The sequence below is a fragment of the Artibeus jamaicensis genome, unplaced genomic scaffold (genome assembly GCF_021234435.1).
Source record: "Artibeus jamaicensis isolate MK-2021 breed Jamaican fruit bat unplaced genomic scaffold, CSHL_Jam_final contig_723, whole genome shotgun sequence".
NCBI lineage: Eukaryota > Metazoa > Chordata > Mammalia > Chiroptera > Phyllostomidae > Artibeus > Artibeus jamaicensis.
In genome coordinates this window covers 77,234-98,582 of record NW_026521938.1, presented here as the reverse complement: position 1 = coordinate 98,582, position 21,349 = coordinate 77,234, and the positions used below count along the sequence as shown (strand labels likewise).

At 47.6% G+C, this 21,349-nt stretch overlaps 1 protein-coding gene and 2 long non-coding RNA genes across 3 annotated transcripts in view; 1 reads left to right on the top strand and 2 right to left on the bottom strand.

The window, feature by feature from the left end:
• The first annotated feature begins 2,276 nt into the window (after positions 1-2,276).
• The window catches only part of LOC119037819 (uncharacterized), a 45,567-nt gene continuing 26,494 nt past the window's right edge, over positions 2,277-21,349 (top strand). Inside the window, exons 1-3 of the long non-coding RNA XR_008392779.1 lie at positions 2,277-2,523; positions 6,507-7,147; positions 8,179-8,243. This is a non-coding gene — a long non-coding RNA (uncharacterized LOC119037819). The remainder of the gene's footprint in view (positions 2,524-6,506; positions 7,148-8,178; positions 8,244-21,349) is intronic.
• On the bottom strand, positions 3,612-5,518 carry LOC128628392 (uncharacterized). The gene is made up of 3 exons (XR_008392777.1): positions 5,421-5,518; positions 4,966-4,998; positions 3,612-4,648 (listed from the first exon to the last, which is right to left on the bottom strand). It is a non-coding gene; the product is annotated as an uncharacterized LOC128628392 (long non-coding RNA).
• LOC119037811 (class I histocompatibility antigen, Gogo-C*0202 alpha chain-like) lies at positions 5,563-7,497 on the bottom strand. Its single transcript, XM_053672026.1, has 4 exons — positions 7,419-7,497; positions 6,905-7,220; positions 6,473-6,748; positions 5,563-5,923 (listed from the first exon to the last, which is right to left on the bottom strand). The coding sequence occupies exons 1-4, from the start codon at positions 7,479-7,481 to the stop codon at positions 5,568-5,570; spliced, it is 1,011 nt and encodes a 336-aa protein (XP_053528001.1). The 5' UTR covers positions 7,482-7,497; the 3' UTR covers positions 5,563-5,567.

Sequence of the window (21,349 nt, the reverse complement as noted above, 5' to 3'; positions counted from 1 at the left end):
ATTTTTTACTTTTCAATTACAGTTGACGTACAATATTACACCAGTTTCAGCAGGAACGCGTGGTGATTAAACATTTGCATAGTTTATTGAATAATCTCCCTGATAAACCTAGGACCCATCTGACACCATAAATATTCACAACAATATTATTGACTGTCTTCCCTGTGCTGTACATCCTAACAAAAAATATTCAGGGCAGGTACAGAACAAACATCGTATTCCTGTTGACTTGGGTGGAAGTTAATAGAGGAACCAAGGAGGGTGAGTGTAGAAGTGGTGAAGACCACAGCAGGACAATCTCAGAACATCTCCCTGTAAATTACTGATGAATGACAAACACCAAATGCTGACTGTATGACGAGGAGACCTAACTCTCACCAACCTGATGAGTCACCAGGATGAACGTCCCCACTGTCAGGACAGGGAGGTGCAGTGTCCGGTCCTTGTTCCTTCCTCTTCCACAGTGCTGGCTCCCTTGGTGGCCTCATCCACCCTCATGACATTAAATGTAATTTTTGTAGTATCACCTCCAGGTCTGTGTCTCCAGCCCAGACATTTCTCCTCAACGTCTCCACACTCATCTGTCCAACCTGACTCCTCACTGGTGTTTCTAACAGACGTCTCACCTTGACCTTTTCTTCAGCTGAACTCTTGAAATGCCCACCCCTCCCCCACACATGCTCCTGACAGAGTCTTCCCCATCTCTGCTGATACAACCCCATCTTTCTGCTGGCACAGTACAAATGTGGGGTGTCCTCCTTGACTCCTTTCCCACACCCAGACTGAATCACTAGGAAATGCTGTGAAATCCATCTTCCAAATGCATTCAGTGTCCAGTCCCTTCCCACTGTTTTCACCACTCACAGCCCCGTCAGAACACCCAGCACCTGCAGCCTGGAACCCTGGGAGCTTCCCCACACCTCTCCCTCCTGCCTGGCTGGTCCCTGGTCTCCTGAGTCTGTTCTCAGGTCAGCAGCCAGACTGACCCTGTGGCTCGAGGGCTCTTTCTTGGGCAGGAAGTCTCAGAGGAAGCCACTAAGGACATGGGTTCCTTGGCCATGACCTTCCAATACTCAGCATCCACAGAATGAGAGCAGTGTCTGCAGTGGATTAAGGACAGTGGATGCTGGGACACTTCCTGCTTTAAGCAGGTGTCCTCACCTTCTGGTTGGTCAGCTCTCTGATACTCACAGGGACACCCCTGAGGTCTCTAAGAGGGGGGCCTGGAAGGTAAGAGCAACTCCTAGGTGTCAAAGTCACACTGGGTTAAAATCAGGGGACTAAAGCAGCCATGGCCAGAGGCACAGGAGGTCACACTTGGATGTGTGGGAAGAAACCGTTAACTGCCCATGAAGCACAAGTGGTCCCAGGGGACATCACTGGGGAGCCACTCGGTCCCCTTCTCCCATGTTACACAGCCTGGTCCTTGAAGGTTGTCTTCACAGCTCTTGGTAAGTGTATGAATGCAAAAGTGACCCAGAACAGGTTGACAATGGGGTGAAGGTGTAGACAGAACAACACCTACTAGAAACCATACACCTTGGAGATTTTCATATAAATCAATTTGGAAAAATATATAGCAGTAATTTTAAAATAAATATTTCTCTCATTGAATAAAAAAGGAAAGTTATACTGTACCTATCTTTGCTGAAAGATTTTATTTTTATTTTAATTTTTAAAGATTTTAATGGTTGTTTAAGTGCAGTTTTCTGCCTTTCCCCACCCTTCCAGCCCTCCCCACCTCCCTGTCATTTCCACCTCCCATCATTGTCCATGTGTCCTTTATACTTGTGCCTGCAGCCCTTCCCCTTTACCCCTGAAATTCTCTCCCCTCTCCCCCCTAGTCACTGTCAGCCTGTTCTGTATTTCAGTATCTTTAGTTATATTTTGCTTTTTTGTTGCTGAAAGATGTTTCACTGAAGTCAAAACCCTTCCAATGTTCCCAAAGCCTGCATGATGTGGCGGGAATCTGACCCCTCCCAATGACTCTGCTGCAGCCACACAGGCCTCCTGGCTGTCCCCAGATCACACACAGACTCCCTCCCCAGGGTGTCTGCCTGGGAGGCTCCCTGCCTGGAAGGAGCCTGCCCCAGACATGCTCCTGGGTAGTGGATCATGTCCCTCTCATCTCTCCTCCAAGGCCACCTTCCCCTGAGGCCCACGCTGACCCCTGAATTCTAATAGGCCCCCTGTCTCTCCCAACACACCCAGGTGGGTCTTCTTCTCCACAGCACCTCCCACCTGCTCCCGGGAACTCTTTCCTCACTGACTGTGGTCACAGGGCACAGTCTGTCCCTTTGCCATACAGTGTGTGCTCTGTGAGGCCGGGCATTCGGCCTGTGCTCGGTTCACTGACGTACAGGTAAGCAGCTGCTACTGCACTGCACAGAGACCCCACTTTTAATTTTAGTCCTCACCCAGGATTGTTGCTACTGATTTTACAGAGGAGAAAGGAGAGAGTGAGAGAGACATCGACTGGTTGCCTCCCGTAACGGCCCTGAGCAGAAATTCAACCCCAGCCAGGTATGTGTCCTTAACAGAGATTGAACCCATAACCTTCTGTGTTGGCAGTGCCCTGCCTGGTTTCAGGAGCTGAAGCCACCCTCCATGGCTGAGGCTGAGTGAGCGACCTTAAGACCATAAGCCACTAAGAGGACAAAGCTTGTCTCTGGCAGCAAGCACTGCTTCTGCTTCATTCCCTGCCTCCAAAGTACGGTCGGGTTGGATCTTCGGAGAGGGGTGCAACCCTTCAAAAGGGGGTAACCTAACCCAGAGATGATCACTTGGGAGGCCATCATGGAAGGACTCGGGGGGCTGCTACAGAAAGGGGGTGATGGACCCTGCCTCCCAGCTTTCACAAAGCCCGAGTCCCCATGTCCTCGGGAGAAGTGCTTCCTGGCTCTAATCCACTTGAGCCTAAAAACTGATGATGGGGAAGGCGGTGCAGCCCTGTGCTGGAAAGGGTGAGTTCCCCGGGTGATCTGGCAAAGGAAAGAATTCCTAACAATCCTGTGAAGTCTGCTTTGCTGAGAATGCTTTGAGTTAGATGATAAAGGCCTGAGCAGAAAAGCGAGTTTATGTTCCCAAAGTTCTGTAACCTTTTAGCTGACAGACCCTGACTTAGGAGAAGCCCTAATGGTTCTTTGCATGCTACCTACTGTTTACTGTCTGACAATGATTAATAAGTTGCACCTGAACTCCTGTGTGGAAAAACCCAATAAAAGCCTGTCTAGGCCAGGGTCAGCGTGCTCTCTCTCCTGGAGAGAGTTGCTGGGCCACTGCAGGCCCCTCTCTGGTTGAGAGGGTGGTGAGGCCGTTCCGAGGCGCTCCTCCCTTGAGGGAGCAGCCGTGCCGTCCCTTTTCCTTCACAGGACTCAGTAGTCTGAGTGCATTTGTCTCATGTCTCATCCATGATGCCACAGGCACTGAGAGCCAGTGCACATGTCACTTCTCGTGTGTGGGGTGACACTCCAGCTGAACCCCCCACCCAGGCTGTGTTTGTTTTACAACTGAAGGTAAGATTTCCCACTAGGAAAATGATTACATCTCACTAAAGGCTCAGATGACAGTATTTTTAACAACAAAGTATATTTTAATCAAGATACGTACAGTACTTCTTAAATTTTTTTATTTATTTATTTTGGGGGGGCAAGGGAGGGACAAAGAGAGGGAGAGAAACATCAATGTGTGGTTGCCTCTAACACGTCCCCAACTGGGGACCTGACCTGCAACCCAGGCGTGTAACCTCACTCGGAATTGAAACGGTCACCCTCTGGTTTGCAACCCTGCACTCAACCCATTAAACTGCTCCAGCCAGGGCTGTACATTACTTTTTAGACATAATAGCTTTTAGCATTTATAGACTAAAGTTACCATGAGCTTAACCTTATATGCTCAGGGAAACCAAAATGTGTGTGTGAGTCACTTTACTATGATACTTGCTTTATTGTGCTGGTGTACACATGAAACCAAGTATCTGCAAGGAACGTCTGGATTCCAGATGTAAAAACAAGTGTCATTTACCCAGGACTCAAAACCCACTGGTGGAGAGACTCCTCATTGCACAACATCATAGAAACATACAACGGAGTCCTGTATGATCCCAGGAACCAAAGCCAATGAAATGCACTTTTAAAAAAAACACCCCAATAAGTTAATCAAGTAAATGGAAAAGGTATAAAATGCATGAAAACAAAGAATCAATAAATAAGCGAAAAGATAGGGGCTGAGGTCAGACCCAGGCCTGACCCCAGGCTGATGTGGCCACAGGAAGCCCTCCCTGAGCACAGTCCTGGAGCCACCACAAGGCTTGGGTGACATTCAAGTCCCTGAGGTCCCAGGTCCTGGTGGGACACAGTTCTCCTCAAGTGGGAAGGACAAGAAAACCACAAAGATGTCCCAGCTGAGGAATGACCAGGATGGGGATGGCCTCACCCCACCTCTGCTAGGACAGGACAGTCCCAGGAGAGAGAACACAGGTCCCTGTGGAGAGGTAGACCTGGTGACCAGCTCCTGTCATAATACTGATGAAAATGCAAACACTTTCTGATGTTGGTTGCAGAAACAGCAAGCAGGGACCTTAAAGCCCCAATAGGAGGCTGCAGTGACTGTTGTAGCACCAAGTCCCATAGAAAGCAGCTCTGTCACCCTGGAAAGAAAGTTGTCATCAAGAAACTCAGGTCAGTCTCAGAAGTGTCACATTCCCCCACAGCCACCTCATGCTCAGAATGTCCCACTCTGAGAATCCCCAAAACCCATTTGTGCCCCTCAGTCCTAATGCCACCCACATCCTGCCCTCAGGGTCTCACCATTGAGAGCTGTGATGTACACCTCAGAGTCTTGGGCACTGTCGCTGTCTGGGGAAGACACACAGCAGAGTTTTGGGGTGGGGGAGCCCCCCGCACAGACTCCAGCCCATACTCTCCCAAGGGTCCCAGATGTAACCTCCACAACACCCAGACTTACAGGCAGCCTGAGAGTAGCTCTCCCTGCCTCTGCCTGTGGGATGAAAATGTTCTGTGAGAAGTCAGGGGGAGGCTGGGTCCCGTGACCCTAAAGGAGCCCCATACCCTGAAACAAGAGGAAGTTTCCAGAACTGTGACTGAACACCCAGGGTAGGATCAGGAAATAGTACATGTGTGGCGACTGGACCAACTGCCTGTCTGGACGCCTGTCTTCACAGCGACCTCCTGCTATGATGTGTGACAGCTGGGAATCAGTCCCCATCACTAGAACCATCTGGTGATAAATGTGTTTTTCACTTCCCCACGGGCCTTGTGGACAAGAATCAGTGTTAGAAAACAGGCCCCAGATGGAAAGCACCCGTGTGGGGACACGATGCCGATTAACCAGGCAGAGCACACTTCCACCTGGGCTTGACCCCCAGGGGCACAGGGAACTCAGCCCCACCCCTTGCCCACCTGAGCACTTCCTCCTCCACATCACAGCTCCAGCAGCCACAGCTCCAAGGAGACTCAGGGCAGCAGCAATGCCCATGATGGTCATGGTGGTCTGAGGAAGGGGGTCTGCGGTGTTCTCAAGGGGGTCTGCAAGAGAAAGGTGAGAGGTCAACCTGAGGCCTGAGTCCTGACCCTGCTCAGGGACACCCTGAGGAGAGAGAGGCTCTGTGCCCACGCCCCCTCCTCACCCCATCTCAGGGTCAGGGGCTCAGGCAGCCCCTGGTGCTGCACATGGCATGTGTATCTCTGCTCCTCTCCAGGGGGCACGACCACAGCTGCCCACTTCTGGAAGGTCCCGTCCCCTGCAGGCCTGGTCTCCACAAGCTCCATGTCCTGGGTCAGGTCCTCCCCTTCACGCTGCCAGGTCAGGGTGATGTCCACAGGGTAGAAGCCCAGGGCCCAGCACCTCAGAGTGACCTCATGGTCAGAGATGGGGTGGTGGGTCACGTGTGTCTTTGGAGGGTCTGAGGGGAGGGTGAGAAAGTTCAGGAATTTTGCATGGTCATGGGACACTCCAGCAGTGCTCATGTGACCACCCTGAGAGTGGATAGGACAGTGAGGGTAGGGGAAGGGAGAGCAACACGCAGACACCAGTGAACGGGATAATCTCTTATTTCTTGGAAAGTTGTAGAATCAGGGTGAGAACCTAAGGTAGGAGTGTCCAGGTCTCTCAGGGGAGACACAGACTCAGGTGGAGGCTGATGACTCAGCAAACCCAGAGTCAGGCCTCCAGAGAAGGTCTCAGCCCCAGAATTAGGGAGCGGTTCCTGGTGCCCCAGGTGCTGCAGGGCGTGAGGGAACCGCTGTGGGTGTTTCAGGGAGAGGCTGGGTCCCTTACTGTCTTTTATAGAAAGCTGGGCCTTTGGGTGAGTCACAGAGTGAGGACACCTGGGGGACTCTTCCCTCTCCCGAGCAGGAGGCACATTCTGACACTGCCCCATTTCCCTTCTCTCCTTGTAGGAAGCCGCCCCAGCCCACAGACCCTCTCCTCCGGGAGGCCCGCGCCCTGGTACCTGCTCTTTGCAGCGTGTCCTTCCCCTTCTCCAGGAGCAGCTGGAGCCGGTGCACACACGTGACCTTCAGGAAGAATCTACTGTTGTCCGCGTCAGGGACCTGCACCAAGGTGCTCCCGGTGACCTGGTCCACTTTGGAGGCTGGGGTCCAGGAGCGCAGGTCCTCGTTCAGGTGGACGTAGTCGGTGCCGTTGTAGGCGAACTGACTGTACCCGCGGAGGAAGCGCCCGTCCGATCCCACCACGCAGCCGGTCATTTCCTGGAGGGTGTGAGACCCTGACCCCGCCCGCCCCTGTGGTCATCACTGCACGACTGAGCCCCACCATTTTCCACATCGCAGCCCGGGGGTGTTGCACAGGCAGGGAGACCTGGGGCGACCCCGGCCCGCCTGTGGGGACGGGGCTGTACCAGGACCCGGGCGCGCCTGCTCACCGTCCTCGCTCTGGTTGTAGTGGGCGCGCAGCTGGTTCAGGTTCGCTCTGCTCATCTGCTGATGCTGCTTGGTTTCCACCGTCTGGTCCTTCCAAAAATCTGGGTCCTCCTGCTGCACCCACGCCTGCTCCAGCCACGGCACCCGCGGCTCCATCTTCGGGTTCACGGTGTCGCTGTCGAACCGCAGGATCTCCGTGTCGTCCACGTAGCCGACGACGATGTACCGGTTCTTCCCGCGGCCAGGTCCGGACACCGCGGTGTGCAAATAGCTCAGGCTGTGCGTACCCGGGGTGGACAGGACGCGTGTCCTGGTGTCTGTGGTCCGGCCGGTGTGAACAGGGGGACATGGGGACGTTAAAGGGGGCGCCGGTTGACAGGAGGGGCGGGCGAGGGACTCGGGCACCTGGAGTCGGGGGTCTGGGCGGAGAGCGCGGGAGACGAGTCCTGCGCCCCCTGCGGGGGTTTCCTCGCTCCTGCCCCAGGGAGGCCGTTCCCTTCGGACCCCGCACTCTCCCGCCCAGGTCTCGGTCAGAGCCAGGGCCCCCGAGAGCAGCAAGAGCAGAGCTCGGGGCTGCATGACCCAGACTCCGATAGCTTGGAGAGAGGGCAGTTCTAGTTCTCCGCGAGGTCACTATATCTGGAACCACATTGACGCTGATTGGCTCATCTAGAGCGGATTACCCAATTGGAGTGAGAGCTTGTTTGGCGTCACCAGTATCCAGGCAGAAGGACCCGCGACAGGAAGAAGGGAAACCCCAGGGAAGAAGACGCCCCAGCACTGAGCGTCCCCGCCCCAGGCTCAGTCCTCAGGCTGAGACCCTGGGAGCCCGGTCTGGGGACCCGGGACTTTGCGCTGAGCCCTCCCGGTGCATGGAAAATTCTCTGTCCCGCTGTTGCCCTGAGTCTCAGCCCACGTGCTGTTTTATTCAGCGACCGTCAAGACATTTTGGTGTCAGAACATCTATAAAGTTTCACAAAATAGGGAGAATCCCCAAAATGATTTTGTTTGTGTGGGTTATAGCTATCAATATTTACCATTGAAGGAAGAAAACAGTTTGAAAATTGTTAACTTCATTGAGAATAATATTAATAACCTATGTTAAGAGAAATGATGTTTTTGTGGAAAATTACTATTTCCCAGATACGCGGGACTGTAAGGAGAGTGAATCTACTTACATTTTACGTTTTTGCAAGTCTCAGTTCTTGTCTGTATCATTAGAAGTCCGCTGGATTTTCATATATGCTTATGCATTAAATCTTTTTTGTTGTTGCAGTGTATAATAAAATATTCAGCCTCACACAGATATGTAGGATTGGAGCATTCCACAGACATTTTCAGGTAAGTGTGGGTATTAAGCTTTGATAGTTCACTGAAGCTTTGCAAGTGGTAGTTCCTGAAAATCTCTGCAATGTGGAACCTGAAACTACATCACTGAGTGTTTCCTATTCTCTTATGTTGCTTGAGTGGCTCTTGTAGTGATGCAGGATTATTTAAAAGTGATGCACTGTTTCACTGAGTGAGAGAGATTTCCCAGCGTTGGTGCATTTAATGACACATCATCAAAAATCACACTTGTTCATCTTTCCGCAGACCCCACTGGAAATGGCCGTCAGCTCTGGGAAGCTGTCTGGCTGCCGTGGGGAAACACACGTTTGCCAAAACCCTGGATTTCCTCTCAGAGCTTCCATTCCATCCAGACAGCAACTGCTGTCAGGTGTCCACTGCCTGTTGACTTTCCTTGAGGGAAAAGTTCGCGTTCATTTGAGAGAGTGTTCGCCAGTTCACCACACCTCAGTCATCACAGCTTCTGTGTCTCTCATTCTCTTAAGTGAACTTGCTGTTCCTTAAAGAAGAGGCTGACTCAGCCCTCACAGGTCACTTTCCTGGGCTCATGGTAGCAAAAGTGTGTTTGTGCACCTTCTTGGTCATGTTGGGAGATATTTTATATTTTTATTCAGGACAGTTAAGAAATGAATTCATTTGTAAATGACTTCAGGATATATTTATCTTTTAAAAATATTTTTATTTTTCAATTATAGTTGATCTACAGTACTAAAATGGGTTCTGTATAACTGTGTGTTTACATATTTTTGTAAGTTACAAACTGATCACCCTGATAAACCCAGTACTCATCTGACACCATATGTAGTTATTATAATATTATTGACTATATTACCTATGCTGTACTTTGCATCCCCGTGACTATTCTGTAACCACCAATCTACTTCTTAATCCCTTCACCTTTTTCCTCTCAGTCCCTTCAATCCCATTCCATTTGGCAACCAGCATCTGTTCTGTGAATCTGTGAGTCTGTTTTGGTTCTGCTTGATTACTTTAGTTTTTGTTTGTTATTTTATTTTTTAAAATATTTTATTTATTTATATTTAGAGATGGGGGAAGGCAAGGAGAAAGAGAGGGAGAGAAACATCAATGTTTCTCTCATTTTTTGCCTCTCATGTGTCCCCTACTGGGGGCATGACTTGGCTCCCAACCCAGGCATGTGCTCTGACTGGGAATCAAACTAGTGACCCTTTGGCTAACAGTCAGGTGCTCAGTCCACTGAACCACACCAACCAGGGCTGATCACTACATGTTTTTAGATTCCACATATAAGTGCAGTCATGTGGCATTTGTCTTTCTCTGACATATTTCACTAAGCGCAATACTTTCCGCTCATGTAGTTGCCAATGGCAAGGTTTCATTCTTTCATGGCTGAGTCATGTTCCATTGTATATATGCACCACTTCTTGATCAAATATTCTATTGATGGACACGGACTTAGGTTGCTTCTATATATCAGCTTTTATAAATAATGCCATGATGAACATGTGGATGTGTATGTCTTTTTGATGTCATGTTTTGGGTTTTTTCAGATGAATACCCAGAAGTGGAATGGCTGGGTCTTTTTTGTCTCTTGGTATAGCCTTTGTCTTAAAGTCTATGTTTTCTGGTATAAGCATTGCTACTCCAGCTTTAATTGTTTGTTCCCATTTTCATGAAATATCTTTTTCCATCCTGTGCTTTCAGTCTGTGTGTGTCTTTCTATCTGGTGTGGGTCTCTTACAGGCACCATAAAACAGGGTCTTATTTTCTTATCTATATGTCATCATATGTCTTTTAATTAGAACAATAAACTCATTTGCATTTATACTAATTTCTGATAGATATGTAGTTATTGCCATTTTACTATTTATAGTTGTTTTATTTTTCTTCTCAATGAAGACCCTTTAACATTTCTTGTACTGCTGGTTTGGTGGTGATCAACTCTGTTAGCTTTTTCTTGTCTGGAATGCTCTTTATTTGTCCCTTGATTAAAAATGATAGCTCCTCGGTTTTTATAACTTTGAATATTTCTTGTCAATCTCTTTTGACCTGAAAAGTTTTTGTTGAGAAATCATCTTTCCATCTTATGTGAGCTGCCTTGTCAGTAATTAAATGCTTTTATCTTGGTGCTTGTAAAATTCTCTTTGTCTTTAACCTTTGCCATTTTCTTCCACTCTTTAATTTTTTTTTTGTTTTAAACTTTGTTGTTTTCATTGTAATGTGTCTTGGAGTGGATTTCTTTGGATGTATCTTGTTTGGGACTCTGTACTCCAGACTTGTATGTCTACTTTCTTCACCAGGTTAGGGTATTTTCTGTCACTGCTTTTCAAATAGGGTTTCCATCCCTTGCCCTCCCTCTCTCTTCTCTTCCAGGTGCCACCATGACATGGATGTTGGTGAGTCACCTGAGAGGCTCCTTATGCTATCCTCAGCTTTTTTTTTCTTCCTCTCTCTCTCCCTCTCTCTCTCCTGTTCTGATTGTGTGTTTTCTGGCTCTTTATCTTCCAAATCTCTGATTTCATTCTGTGCTTCATTTACTCCACTCTTGATTCTCTGTAATGTATTCTTTTCCAAAAAAATTTTTAAACATTTATTTATATTAGAAAGAGGGGTAGAGAGGAAGAGAGGAAGAGAAACACTGATCAGCTGCACAGAACCTGCAACCCAGGCATGTGCCCTAAGAGGGAATTGAACCAACAAACTTTTGGTTTGCAGGCCAGCACTCAATCCACTGAACCACATCAGGCAGGGCTCTGTAATGTATTCTTCATTTCAGTTATGGTATTTTTAATTTCCAATGTTTTCTTTACATTTTCTATCTCCATTTTAATGTTTCCTATCTCTCTGTTGAAGTTCTCACTAAGTTCATCTGCTCTGCCCCTAAGTTCATTGAGCATCCTTATAACCGGTGTTTTGAACTCTACATCTGGTTGATCACTTGTCTGAAATTTGGTTAGTTCTTTTCCTGGAATTTTGTTCTGTTCTTTCATTTAGGACATGTTTCTCTCTCATCGTTTAGTCTGCCTTCTTGTGTTTGTCTCTATTGTGAGGTACAGCTGCTTCGTCTCCTGGTCTTGGTAGCATGTCCCCATGCAGTGAGTGTCCTGTAGGGCCCAGGGACACAGTCTCCTCCCTGTTCACCCAACCTGGGCAGTCCCAGTGTCCACCTCCCCTGCTGTGGGCTGTGTGCACCCTGCTGTTGCAGTTGAGTTACGATTGCTTTTCTGGGAAAGAAATTTATCTTTTAGGGATTTATCCTCGGCAGATAATCACACATGTTCTCAAATACACATATATGCAAGGGCGCTTCTTGTATTGTGGTTTTATAAAAGCAAAAGGATGGAATGTATCTAGATGCTCTAATCAATAGAGTGCTGGTGACTGTTGATGGGGAACTCAGGAGTTGAGAAAATTTCAGTGTTAGGTAATAGTTAAGCTTGGTAAGCTTGGTAATGAAGGCCTGTAAAACACTATTGTTTCAGGCACTGAAGGAACCAGCCACCTGAACCCAGGTAACACAAGCGATTCCATCCTTGTGCCCCAGGGGGACTACAAGTAATGAAGATCATATCTGAGCCATGTGCTCCAGGGAGGCACAGCCACTACCCAGGACATAGATAAAAATTCACAGGTCAATAGATGAAAGAATGCTAGGAAAATTGCTTTTATATGATTAACATTTTCCCTGATGGCAACTGTGTGGCTTGGCTTCTGTGCCCTGAGGAGCAAATTAAAGGTCAAAGTAGAATATCCCTGTAGCATTCCAGTGAGGCAGATTTAAGAAAGCCTATGTGATCAATGACTATTTTTTAAAGATTTGATTTATTTCCTTTTAGAAAGAGGGGGAGGGGGGAGGAGATGGAGAGAAACATCAGTGTGTGGTTACCTCTCCTGTGCTCCCTAATGGGGACCTGGCTCACAACCCAGGTATGTGCTCTGATTGGGAATTGAACCAGCAACCCTTCAGTTCACAGGCTGGCACTCAATCCAATGAGCCAAACAGGCCAGGGCTCAATTACTATTCTTCTTGTGTTTGTGTAAATAATTAGGCCAAATGAACATTAGACTTAATGCAGTCTCTTTGATTAAAAAAAAAAAGATGGCAATTTTAAGGGAGGGAAATTGTGTTTCTATGGAAACCATAACACTGAATTGTGGGTCTTGGACTACAGTTAAATTTTTATTTTTCACCTACAAACTGAATTGGACCCTGAATTTTTCTAGTTTTCTTTCAAATGAACGTTTCATTTTCCTTTCATCCTTTGACTTTGAATTACTGAGAACTGCTGATGCAATGCCAGCTGTACAGAATTCACCTGTGCACCTGACAACATCACCAGACATTTAGTCCACACACACGGACAATCTATCACACTGTCCCTACTCACTGTCATTCAGGAAAAAGCCTTGCTTTGGAAGTCTTCTTTTCTGACAGTCTTGCAGACTCAGAAAGTGGTGAGGATTTGCTGTGTTCATTGACCTTTGTGTTCTTCCTATTTTCATAGGGTGTATGCCAATGACCTTGTTTACCTGGTTGCTTGTGTCCACACTAGAGGTCTCTCTTGAGAAGCCCACCTGCATCACCACCTCCTGAAATGAAACTCGGTGGTTTGATGTCAGGACTAGATGTGAAATAGGAGAGTAAGAAGGTAGGATAATTCTTGGACAAGTGGGATGAGGAAACTGAAATGAGACAATTAAACAAGGCCAAAGGGTTTGAGCAATTCATAGCCAGCTAGTAATTTACAGGACCTTACCTCCCTAACCAAGGGCATTGAGAGCAAAGGGTTTATTTTCTCCTCCCTGGCCATAAACCACAGGACTCATGGGAAGGCAGGAGAAGGAGTTTGTTGCAGAGAGGTGGCAGTGCCACAAAGGGAGGGAGCTTGGGAAGAGACTGAGGAATCCCTTTCAGCTCCTCCTCCCCTTAGTCCCAAGAGTAACAGCATCTTACCCTCCCTCCACCTCCAGGAATTTCCTTCTTCCAGTTTCTCTCCATATACTCTCCATGTTACTCTCCATATAAACTTACTTCTGAAATCTCAAGATAAGGTGCACGTTAAGGTTCTAACCCACCCCCTTCTCTGACTGCTGGCCTCTGAGATTAAAAGCACAACTATAAATGATCCCTGTCTCTTCTTTTTGGCTGAGCATTGACAGACAGCATGAGCCCTGGATGTTGAAGTGTTTTCCTTGGGGCAGCCTCTCTCCATTTGCGACCCCACCAAGAGCTGAGCCTGCTGGAGTAAGAGGGAAGTTTGTGGCTTGCTGCTGGAAGAATGGGCAGGTAGCAGGCTATTCCTCTCGAGCACCCCAATGTCTCCCTCAAAACAGTAACCAAGTTCAACCCTGCCTCTCTGCTCCCAGAGCCTGATTTGGCTGCACTAACACATGACTGAGCTCAGATCATTGATGAAGTGTCTTCTGGCAGAATTGATGTACAGGATCGTCCTCTAGAAGAAGCAGGCTGGACTCTCTGTGCCCATGGAAGCAGCTGTATGGACAAAGGAAACACAGAGGATGGGTGTGCAGTAGTGAGGTTTGAAGGGGGAATGGAGGCCAAGGCCTTGCCGCCGGGAACCTCTGCTTAGAGAGCTGAACCAATTGCATTGAGGAGGACGCTGGAATTGTCACAGGGAAAGAGAGGGAATGGGTGTGCCTACTCGAGGTGCACTTTCCTGATTTGGCTTGCACATGGTTCCACCTGGAAGGAAAGATGGCTATCACCCTCCAGTAAACAGGAGGTGAAGCATGCAGCAGAAGTTTTAAAATTATTCGGGGCTGCTCAGGTACCTTTACTGCTCAGGTGGCAGTCACTCACTGCCCAGGACATTAGAAGGAGGACACTGAAGTGGCTAGAGGAAGAATCTGGCTGAACGGGCAGCAAAAGAGGCTGCTAAAGGAACATTTCTAATGCCTCTTGTACCTCTTCCATACTTGTCACAATGTGACCTTGAATATTCAACTGCAGACTTAGAGATGAAAGATAAGAGCTGGGGTTTTGATGACCAAGGTCCTGACAGTAGATGGAGAAAGGATAAGAAAGGAGTTTTACTGCTTCCTGAACATTTGGTAGAGCCAGCCATGAAGCATTTGCCTGAGGCCACTCACTATGGAAGAGAATTATTAACCACCTGTCTCAAGCTGTGGCTCAAAGGTCCTGGAATTTCTAAGGCCATATAAAAAGTAATTGCTGGATGTGTTGTGTTCCAGAAAAACAACTCCAAGACAGATCCCCAGCAAAAGAAAGAAGAAAAACAACACCAAGGACAGAGCCCACTTGAGAACTGGCAAATAGGCTTAATCAGATGCCAAGGGTCCAAGGGAGGAAATATTTGCTAGTCTTTGTTGACTCCTTTCCAGGATGGGTAGAAGCCTATCCTACCAGAACAGAGAAATCCCCAAAGGCAGTAAAAGCCTTACTGAGGGAAGTAATCCCTTGCTTTGGCCTCCGTGGCAGCATCCAGAGTGATAATGGACCTGCATTCATTAGAAATTACACAGAAGGTTTGTCAACTTTTAGGAATCTAGTGGAGAATTCGCATGGCATGGAGAGCTCAGGCTTCTGGGAAGGTAGACAAGGTAATCACACTTTGAAGAAAAATGTAGCCACCCTGTGTCAAGAAACGCATCTCCACTGGGATCAAGCTTTGCCTATTGCCTTGCTCAGGCACCAATCTACAGCCCAAGTTCATCATCCAGCATGGATTTCAAGGCCTCCACTGTGTCAGGATAAGTCAGAGTGTGGAGACAGAGTGGAGAGCCAGAGTAGGACCCTGGCTCTGTGACTCTCTCACTCTGGTGGGGCAGATGGGTCATTAGCAGAAATGACACAGAAATGTGATCATGAACAAATGCTGTGAGGGAAAGTTCCTGGTATCATGGAATCAGGTAACCAGGAGACCTATGGGTCCCCTTCCACTGGTCTCAGTATTATCTGAAAGATATAAAAGATAATGGCATCTGAAACAGAACAATTATACACAATCACAGAACAGGAAAGATCACTTGGAAATCAAAAATATTATCATAGAAATGAATAATTCAATAGGTGAACTGGAAGATTCGAAGTGCACTCCTACTGAATCATAGATGAAAAGGTATGGGCAAGCTGGAGAAAAGACCTATTAGTCAGTCAAGAGATTCCAAGTTAATGATGACAGTTTAAAAATAGTACAGGAAAATAAAAATAAAACATGATGAGTAGGAAATGATTTTAGAATTTTCCAAGAATATTTCTTGAAGTTTACAGATAAAAATGTACATTTTGAGTGGCCTAACTATATTCTCACTACAGCAGATAAAAACAGACCCACACCCAGACACATCACGGTGGAATTTCAGAAAGGGGACAGAAGAGACCTTGAAACTTCAAGAGACAGCAGATATGAACCTGAAGACTGGGAGACATGGAAGCAATGTTTTCCAGTTTCTGGAGAAAAAAATATTACCAGAAGAGATTTCTATATCAAGTCAAGGTGTGAAGAAGGGCTAAGAAAGTCTAAAGTTTCTTCATGTGTTTAGAGTTTTCATAGTTAAGTTTGTACGTTCTGTTTTGGAAAATACTAGCAGGAAAAGTGGGGAAAATCAGGAAGTAAGCCAAACAAGGGGACCATGTGGGATCCAGGTGACAGGGAAGCCAGAACAAGAGAGACCATGGGTGCCTGAGACGAGGGGGAGGACACCCGGCTCCTGGTCTGCAAAGACCCAGTACACCTGTGGCCAGAGCCAGGCCTCTGGACAGGTGTCTGCAGAGATGAAAGTGGTTGAATATCTGATGTGTTCAAAAACATACTCATGAAGGTTTAGACTGTGCGGAAAGTAGAGGAATGAACGTTTGAAACCAGACAGAATGGCCCTATGACTGACATATGACCAGAAGCCATGATCGGCCTCCCCCTACCCTAGTGCTGACCAATCAATGGAGACCTTTACCCTGTGTTTCTCAGTCCCCTGTGCAGCCCATCACCTAGAAGCCATCAGGTCTGAGAGAAACAACTCATCTGTGACTCCAGGTTTGGTGCCGTTTCCTTAAATAAACCTTCACTTTCTCTTTTTTAGTACTTATCTGAGGATATATTTTTTAATGCTTTCAGAAAGAGAGGAAGTGAGAGAAAGCAACATGGATGTGAGAGAGAAAGATCGATTTATTTCCTTCCACAGGCAGGCTGACTGGGAATCATTCTCACAACTGAGGTATGTGCTCTGACGAGGAATTAGTTTGCAACCCTTCAGTTATGGGAAGATGCTCCACCCAACCAAGCCACATCTGCCAGGGCTGAACCTTTACTTTCTTTCCTGCACACTGATGTTTGCATTTGATCAGGATTGAATGTGCACAGGTGAATCAACTCCTTTAGTTTAGTAGGAATTTGTCATTTATAACTCAACATTTTATAATTTTTATAGTGAATATGCATTCATCATATTAACTGCATATTATCTGCCTACACATAATTGATTTAAAAAGCTGTGTTGACATGTATAAAAGAAAAGGCAGATGGGGAGGAAAGTCAAGGGCTCAGCCCAGGGCTGACAGTGCTGGGCTCCATGTCTGGGCCTGAGCAATGAACTTGCACACCCTCCCCCACTGCTCACTCAGGGCACCGCCCTCTGTGGAGGCCAAGCAGGGTCTTTCCCTTCTTCTGGGGTGTGCTCATTTGTATCTCAATGCTCTGTTGCTTTTAAGAAGTTGGTTTTTGTATTACACAGGGCATTTTTAGCTGCTTTCACTGAGAGGGTTTGTCCATAGAGTCCAGCCAAGTTTTTCAGGAATGAGATTTCTAAGGCAAGTGGTTGGTCCTAGAGAAGAAGATCAGAGTTTGAATCTTAAATTGTGATGTGAGGACGGTCTGTCAGGAGTTTTATAAGTGAAGGGATTTTATGTAATTTGTTCTTGAAAACATTATTTATGCACATATAAGAGAGTTCAAAAGACACTCAGGAATATAGACAAAATGAATGAGTCACATTGTCCCCCTGCTCCCTCAGTCACCCAAGTCCTCTCCCAGGAAACCACCTCAGTGAGTCACTTCTGATTTGTCTGCCCAGGAAAATCTATCTGTGTCTCAGTGTTCCTGTTATGTCCGTGAAAACAGCTCAGGCCTCAGACTAGGAAAATTATTTGCAATCCAAGTCTTTTAGAATATCAATAAGAATGCTCAAACTCAACAATAAGAAAACCTTAACTAAAAAAAAATTGATCACAACTCTAAACAGACCCTCATCAAAGAATTTGCTCCTGCCTTGGCCAGGTGGTTCAGTTGGTTAGAAGGTCATCACGAGAACAGAGTGTTGTGGGTTTGATCCCCGCTCAGAGCGCTCAGGGGAGGCAAATTGACTCTCTCTCTCACACACCCATGCTCTCTCTTTCAAATGAATTAACATAGCCTTTGGTGACAGTCTTTTTAAAGGCTTACAAAAGAAAATATTCTTTGTTATGGCTGCAATAGCTTTATACATGTGTCTATTGGGTCTCTTGATAGTGCCATTGTCTCTTGTCTGGACTTAATCTCATGTTGTTTTGTACAATGATGTGCTGTGCAGACTTGCAGTCCAGGAGCACAGGCTGAGCCCTGCGGTCTGGGTGAGCAGCAGGGAGACCGTCCAGGTGTGACAGCCTCTGTGCTGTTCCCATAACCACAACATCGCACAACCACACATGTCTCAGGGTGGATCACCAGCATTGGGCAGTGCATGAGTGAATGTAAGTGCATCAAATAACTACACTGGACCCCTTACACTTACATGAGCTTGTGTGTCAGTTATATTTTAACTTAAAAATAAAGTTCACAGCAGATATTATGTACAACATTGGCATTTGGTGAAGGATTAGTAAACAGCGTCATTAGGAATATTATAAACAGTGACATCCACAGATTAGATTGTTGAGAGTCACTTCCAACAGTCCATGACCCCAGGAGCTCTAGGATCCCTGAGCATCCACAGTGAGGGGCGAAGAGCAGGAGAACAGGAAGCCAACCAGGGGAGGTCTGCACCCACCAGAGATGAGGGCCTTCTCACACAATGATGTAAAAAGTGAAAAGGGAATTGAGTAGGTAGGAGGTGACACAGGTGTCCAGCAGCATCAGGACAGTGTGGGTGGCTCTCGTCACTGGAAGGCATTGGTGGTGGCTGCAGGGTGTGAATGTGTTGCAGCCTGTGGTGGTGTCTGTGCAGGTGAAGCACCATGGAGATGCTGGGCCAGACCCTGAGGACAATGAACGTGACATTAGGTCATGACCACAAGATGGCAGCCTCAGGCAGGTCTAGAGACTGGGAACAGTGATGGTCATTACTGAGATGTCCCTCTTGAGCAGGGAGCAGGAGGGAGAAAAGGTGTCCCATGTTCCTTGGGGAGAATCTAAGCTGAGTCACTTTGTCATTGGGGTGCAGGGACACTCTGCACCAGGAGGTTGGGTCACAGCATTTCCCGCTGGGCTGTTACCTTCAGCTTTTTCTTCTTCTGTCCCCAAGTCCCTCACAGTGGTCATCCTGTGTGACCCCTGGCTGGTATTCCTCAGAATTCAAGTTCCATATGGCTTGCTATTCAGAGCCTGAGGTGTGTTTAGTCTGGAAAATAGCTTCAATAAAAGCCACTGTGTCCTTGCTCAGGGTCTGGGGTGTCCCTCTGTCCATGTGACCTAAAGGACACTGTAATACCTCTCTATCACTCAGAGAGCTCAGACTGGAGTCTCCCATTGGACCATCCTGTCCCCATGTTCTGGGTGATGACTGTGGAGAGAACCTTTCTGGTCATACACACTGGGATTGAAACAAAGCAATGATGTGGAAATACAGGAAGATGACATCAAAATTGATGACTGCAATATTCAACTGACAGTAAGAAATGTCAGTTGAAAATCAGATCTTAGAAACCAGCTCTGCCAGCCAGCGCACTGGCCTGAAGTCGTCCTTCTGAGAGACCACAGGGAGCAAGGGGCACAGTCCACTGTTTTTGCCACCACTTCTGTGGCATTTCCCTTAGCTTAATATTTTCTGGTCCATCCACGCTGTCGCAAATGGCAAGATTTCATTCTCTTTTACAGCCTCATGGTGTCCCACTGTGCGAATGCACCACAGCTTTTCTATCCACTCACCCACTGACAGGTACCTGGGCTGCTTCCAGAGCTCGGCTGTTGTAAACACCACTGCAATGGACAGAGGGGTGGGTATATTCTTTCAAGTACGTGTTTTGGATTCTTTCAGGTAAATCCCCAGAAGTAGGATCGCTGGGCCAACAGGCAGTTCCATACTCATTATTCTGAGGGAACTCCGCACTGTTTTCCACAGGGGCTGCACCAGTCTGCATTCCCACCCACAGTGCACGAGGGTTCCTTTCCCCCAAATTCTGGCCAGCACTGGTTTGTGGCTTTATTGAAGGTAGATTTTCTGAGAGACATGAAGTGACACCTCATTGTGATTTTAATTTGCCTGTGACTTAGAGTCACCTTGAGCAGTTTTTCATGTCTATTAGGCATCTCTAAGCCATCTGGAAGTCCTCTGTTAGCCATCTGTCAGTGTCTGTTCTGGTCCTCTGTCCCTTGTTTTTCAATGCTCACTGAGGATAATATGTTTGCTGATTTTGAAGAGACAGAAGAAGGGAGAAAGTGAGAGAGAGAGAGAGAGTGAGAGAATGGGAGACATTGACGTGAGAGAAATACAGGAATCTGTTGCCTCTTGTCCAACCTCCTAGCAGGAATAGAACCCTCAGCCTTTTGGTGACCAGAGGAGGCTCCAACCCACTGAGCCTCTGGGCCAGGGCTGCCCATTTTACAGGGAGACTGTTTCATCTCCCCCTTCACTGTGAGCGTCTGTGTGTCTTTGGATGTGAGTTGGGTCTCCTACAGGCAGCGTGTTGGGTTCTGCTTTAACCTATTCATCTTCTCTGTGCCTTTTGGTCTCGAGTTCAGTCCCTGTCCATGCAGGTGATTGTTGACCTACGAGGACTCTCTCCAGACGTTCTATCTTTGGTTTCTGGTCGCCTTGTGTCTCCAGTGTTTGCTTTCCCCATGTTCCTGGTCTGTCAGTTCACTCTGGAGGCTCTCTACCTCCTGTACCCATTGCCAGCAGCGCCTTGGCATCCCTGCACCTCTCCAAGGTTTTAGCCGCTCCATAGACTTAAGGTCATGTGTACCCTCCTGCCCTCTGCCACTGGAGGGGGTGTTATAGCCAGATTGCACTGGGGACCATGGCTACTTCCCTTGGACGCCCTCCATGCTCCATCTGATACGTGGGTCTCACAGACAGGCTTCTGTGGGGAGCATCCCAGGGTCTGACTGTCCCTTTCAGAGGTGTCCTCACTCCACCACGATGCTGGTGTCCTGCCCTCCGTCCCCCACTGAACACATCAGCCCATGTGCTGCACCTGCAGCCCCATCCAACACCCTCCTCAAGAATCTGGGAGTTTTACTCCAAGGAGAACCTGTGTGGTGGGAGCTGAGCAACACAGCTGTGCTGCTCACGTGGGGGAAAACCTGCTGTGATGAAGGGGAGGAACCGGGAGGAAAAGGCCCAGAGGGGACTGTGGCAGAGTCAGCCCTGTGGCACCTGAGGAACTTTCTCCTTGACCCTTTCAGCTCTCATCACTCGAAGCTGAAAGCAGGTGAAGCCTCATGAACTCCACACATTATAACTGAGCATAACGACTTTTTTTGAGCCCATGAACCTCCTGTATCCAGCCACTCCTGAAGTCGTCCTGCTTTCCTATAAGGGTCCCAGAACCTCCTATGTGCACTTGAAACAAATGTGTTTTTCTGTGGCTGAGAGAAATGGCACACACACACATCTCCTGTTGTTGAGAGAGAGAAACATCAATCTAGTTGCCTTCCTTATGCTTCTCAGGCACCTGCCCTGACTGGGAATGGAACCTGTGATATTTTGGTGCTTGGGTGGACACTCCAATCACCTGAGCCACCCACCCGTCCAGGGCACACCTTTGTCTGAACTGTTTCTATAGGTCTGGTTCCCGATGGCAGAGAAAAATCAATCATTCTGTTGGCTCACGCCCATATTTTCATTTTGTCTACAACCTCCCTGAGACATACAGTTGATCTTTTAGCAAATAAAAAGGAAACCATTTGGCAATTCATGTGCACATTCCAAACACATTTATTGGAGAA

Bases quoted from the DNA above. Each gene is read 5' to 3' on its own strand.
- LOC119037811 (XM_053672026.1), bottom strand. From the start codon at position 7,481: ATGCAGCCCCGAGCTCTGCTCTTGCTGCTCTCGGGGGCCCTGGCTCTG. The intron at 6,749-6,904 runs GTGAGCAGGCGC...GGGCGGGGTCAG, and splicing joins CTACAACCAGAGCGAGGACG to GGTCTCACACCCTCCAGGAA. The intron at 5,924-6,472 runs GTACCAGGGCGC...CCCTCCCCTCAG, and splicing joins GGACACGCTGCAAAGAGCAG to ACCCTCCAAAGACACACGTG.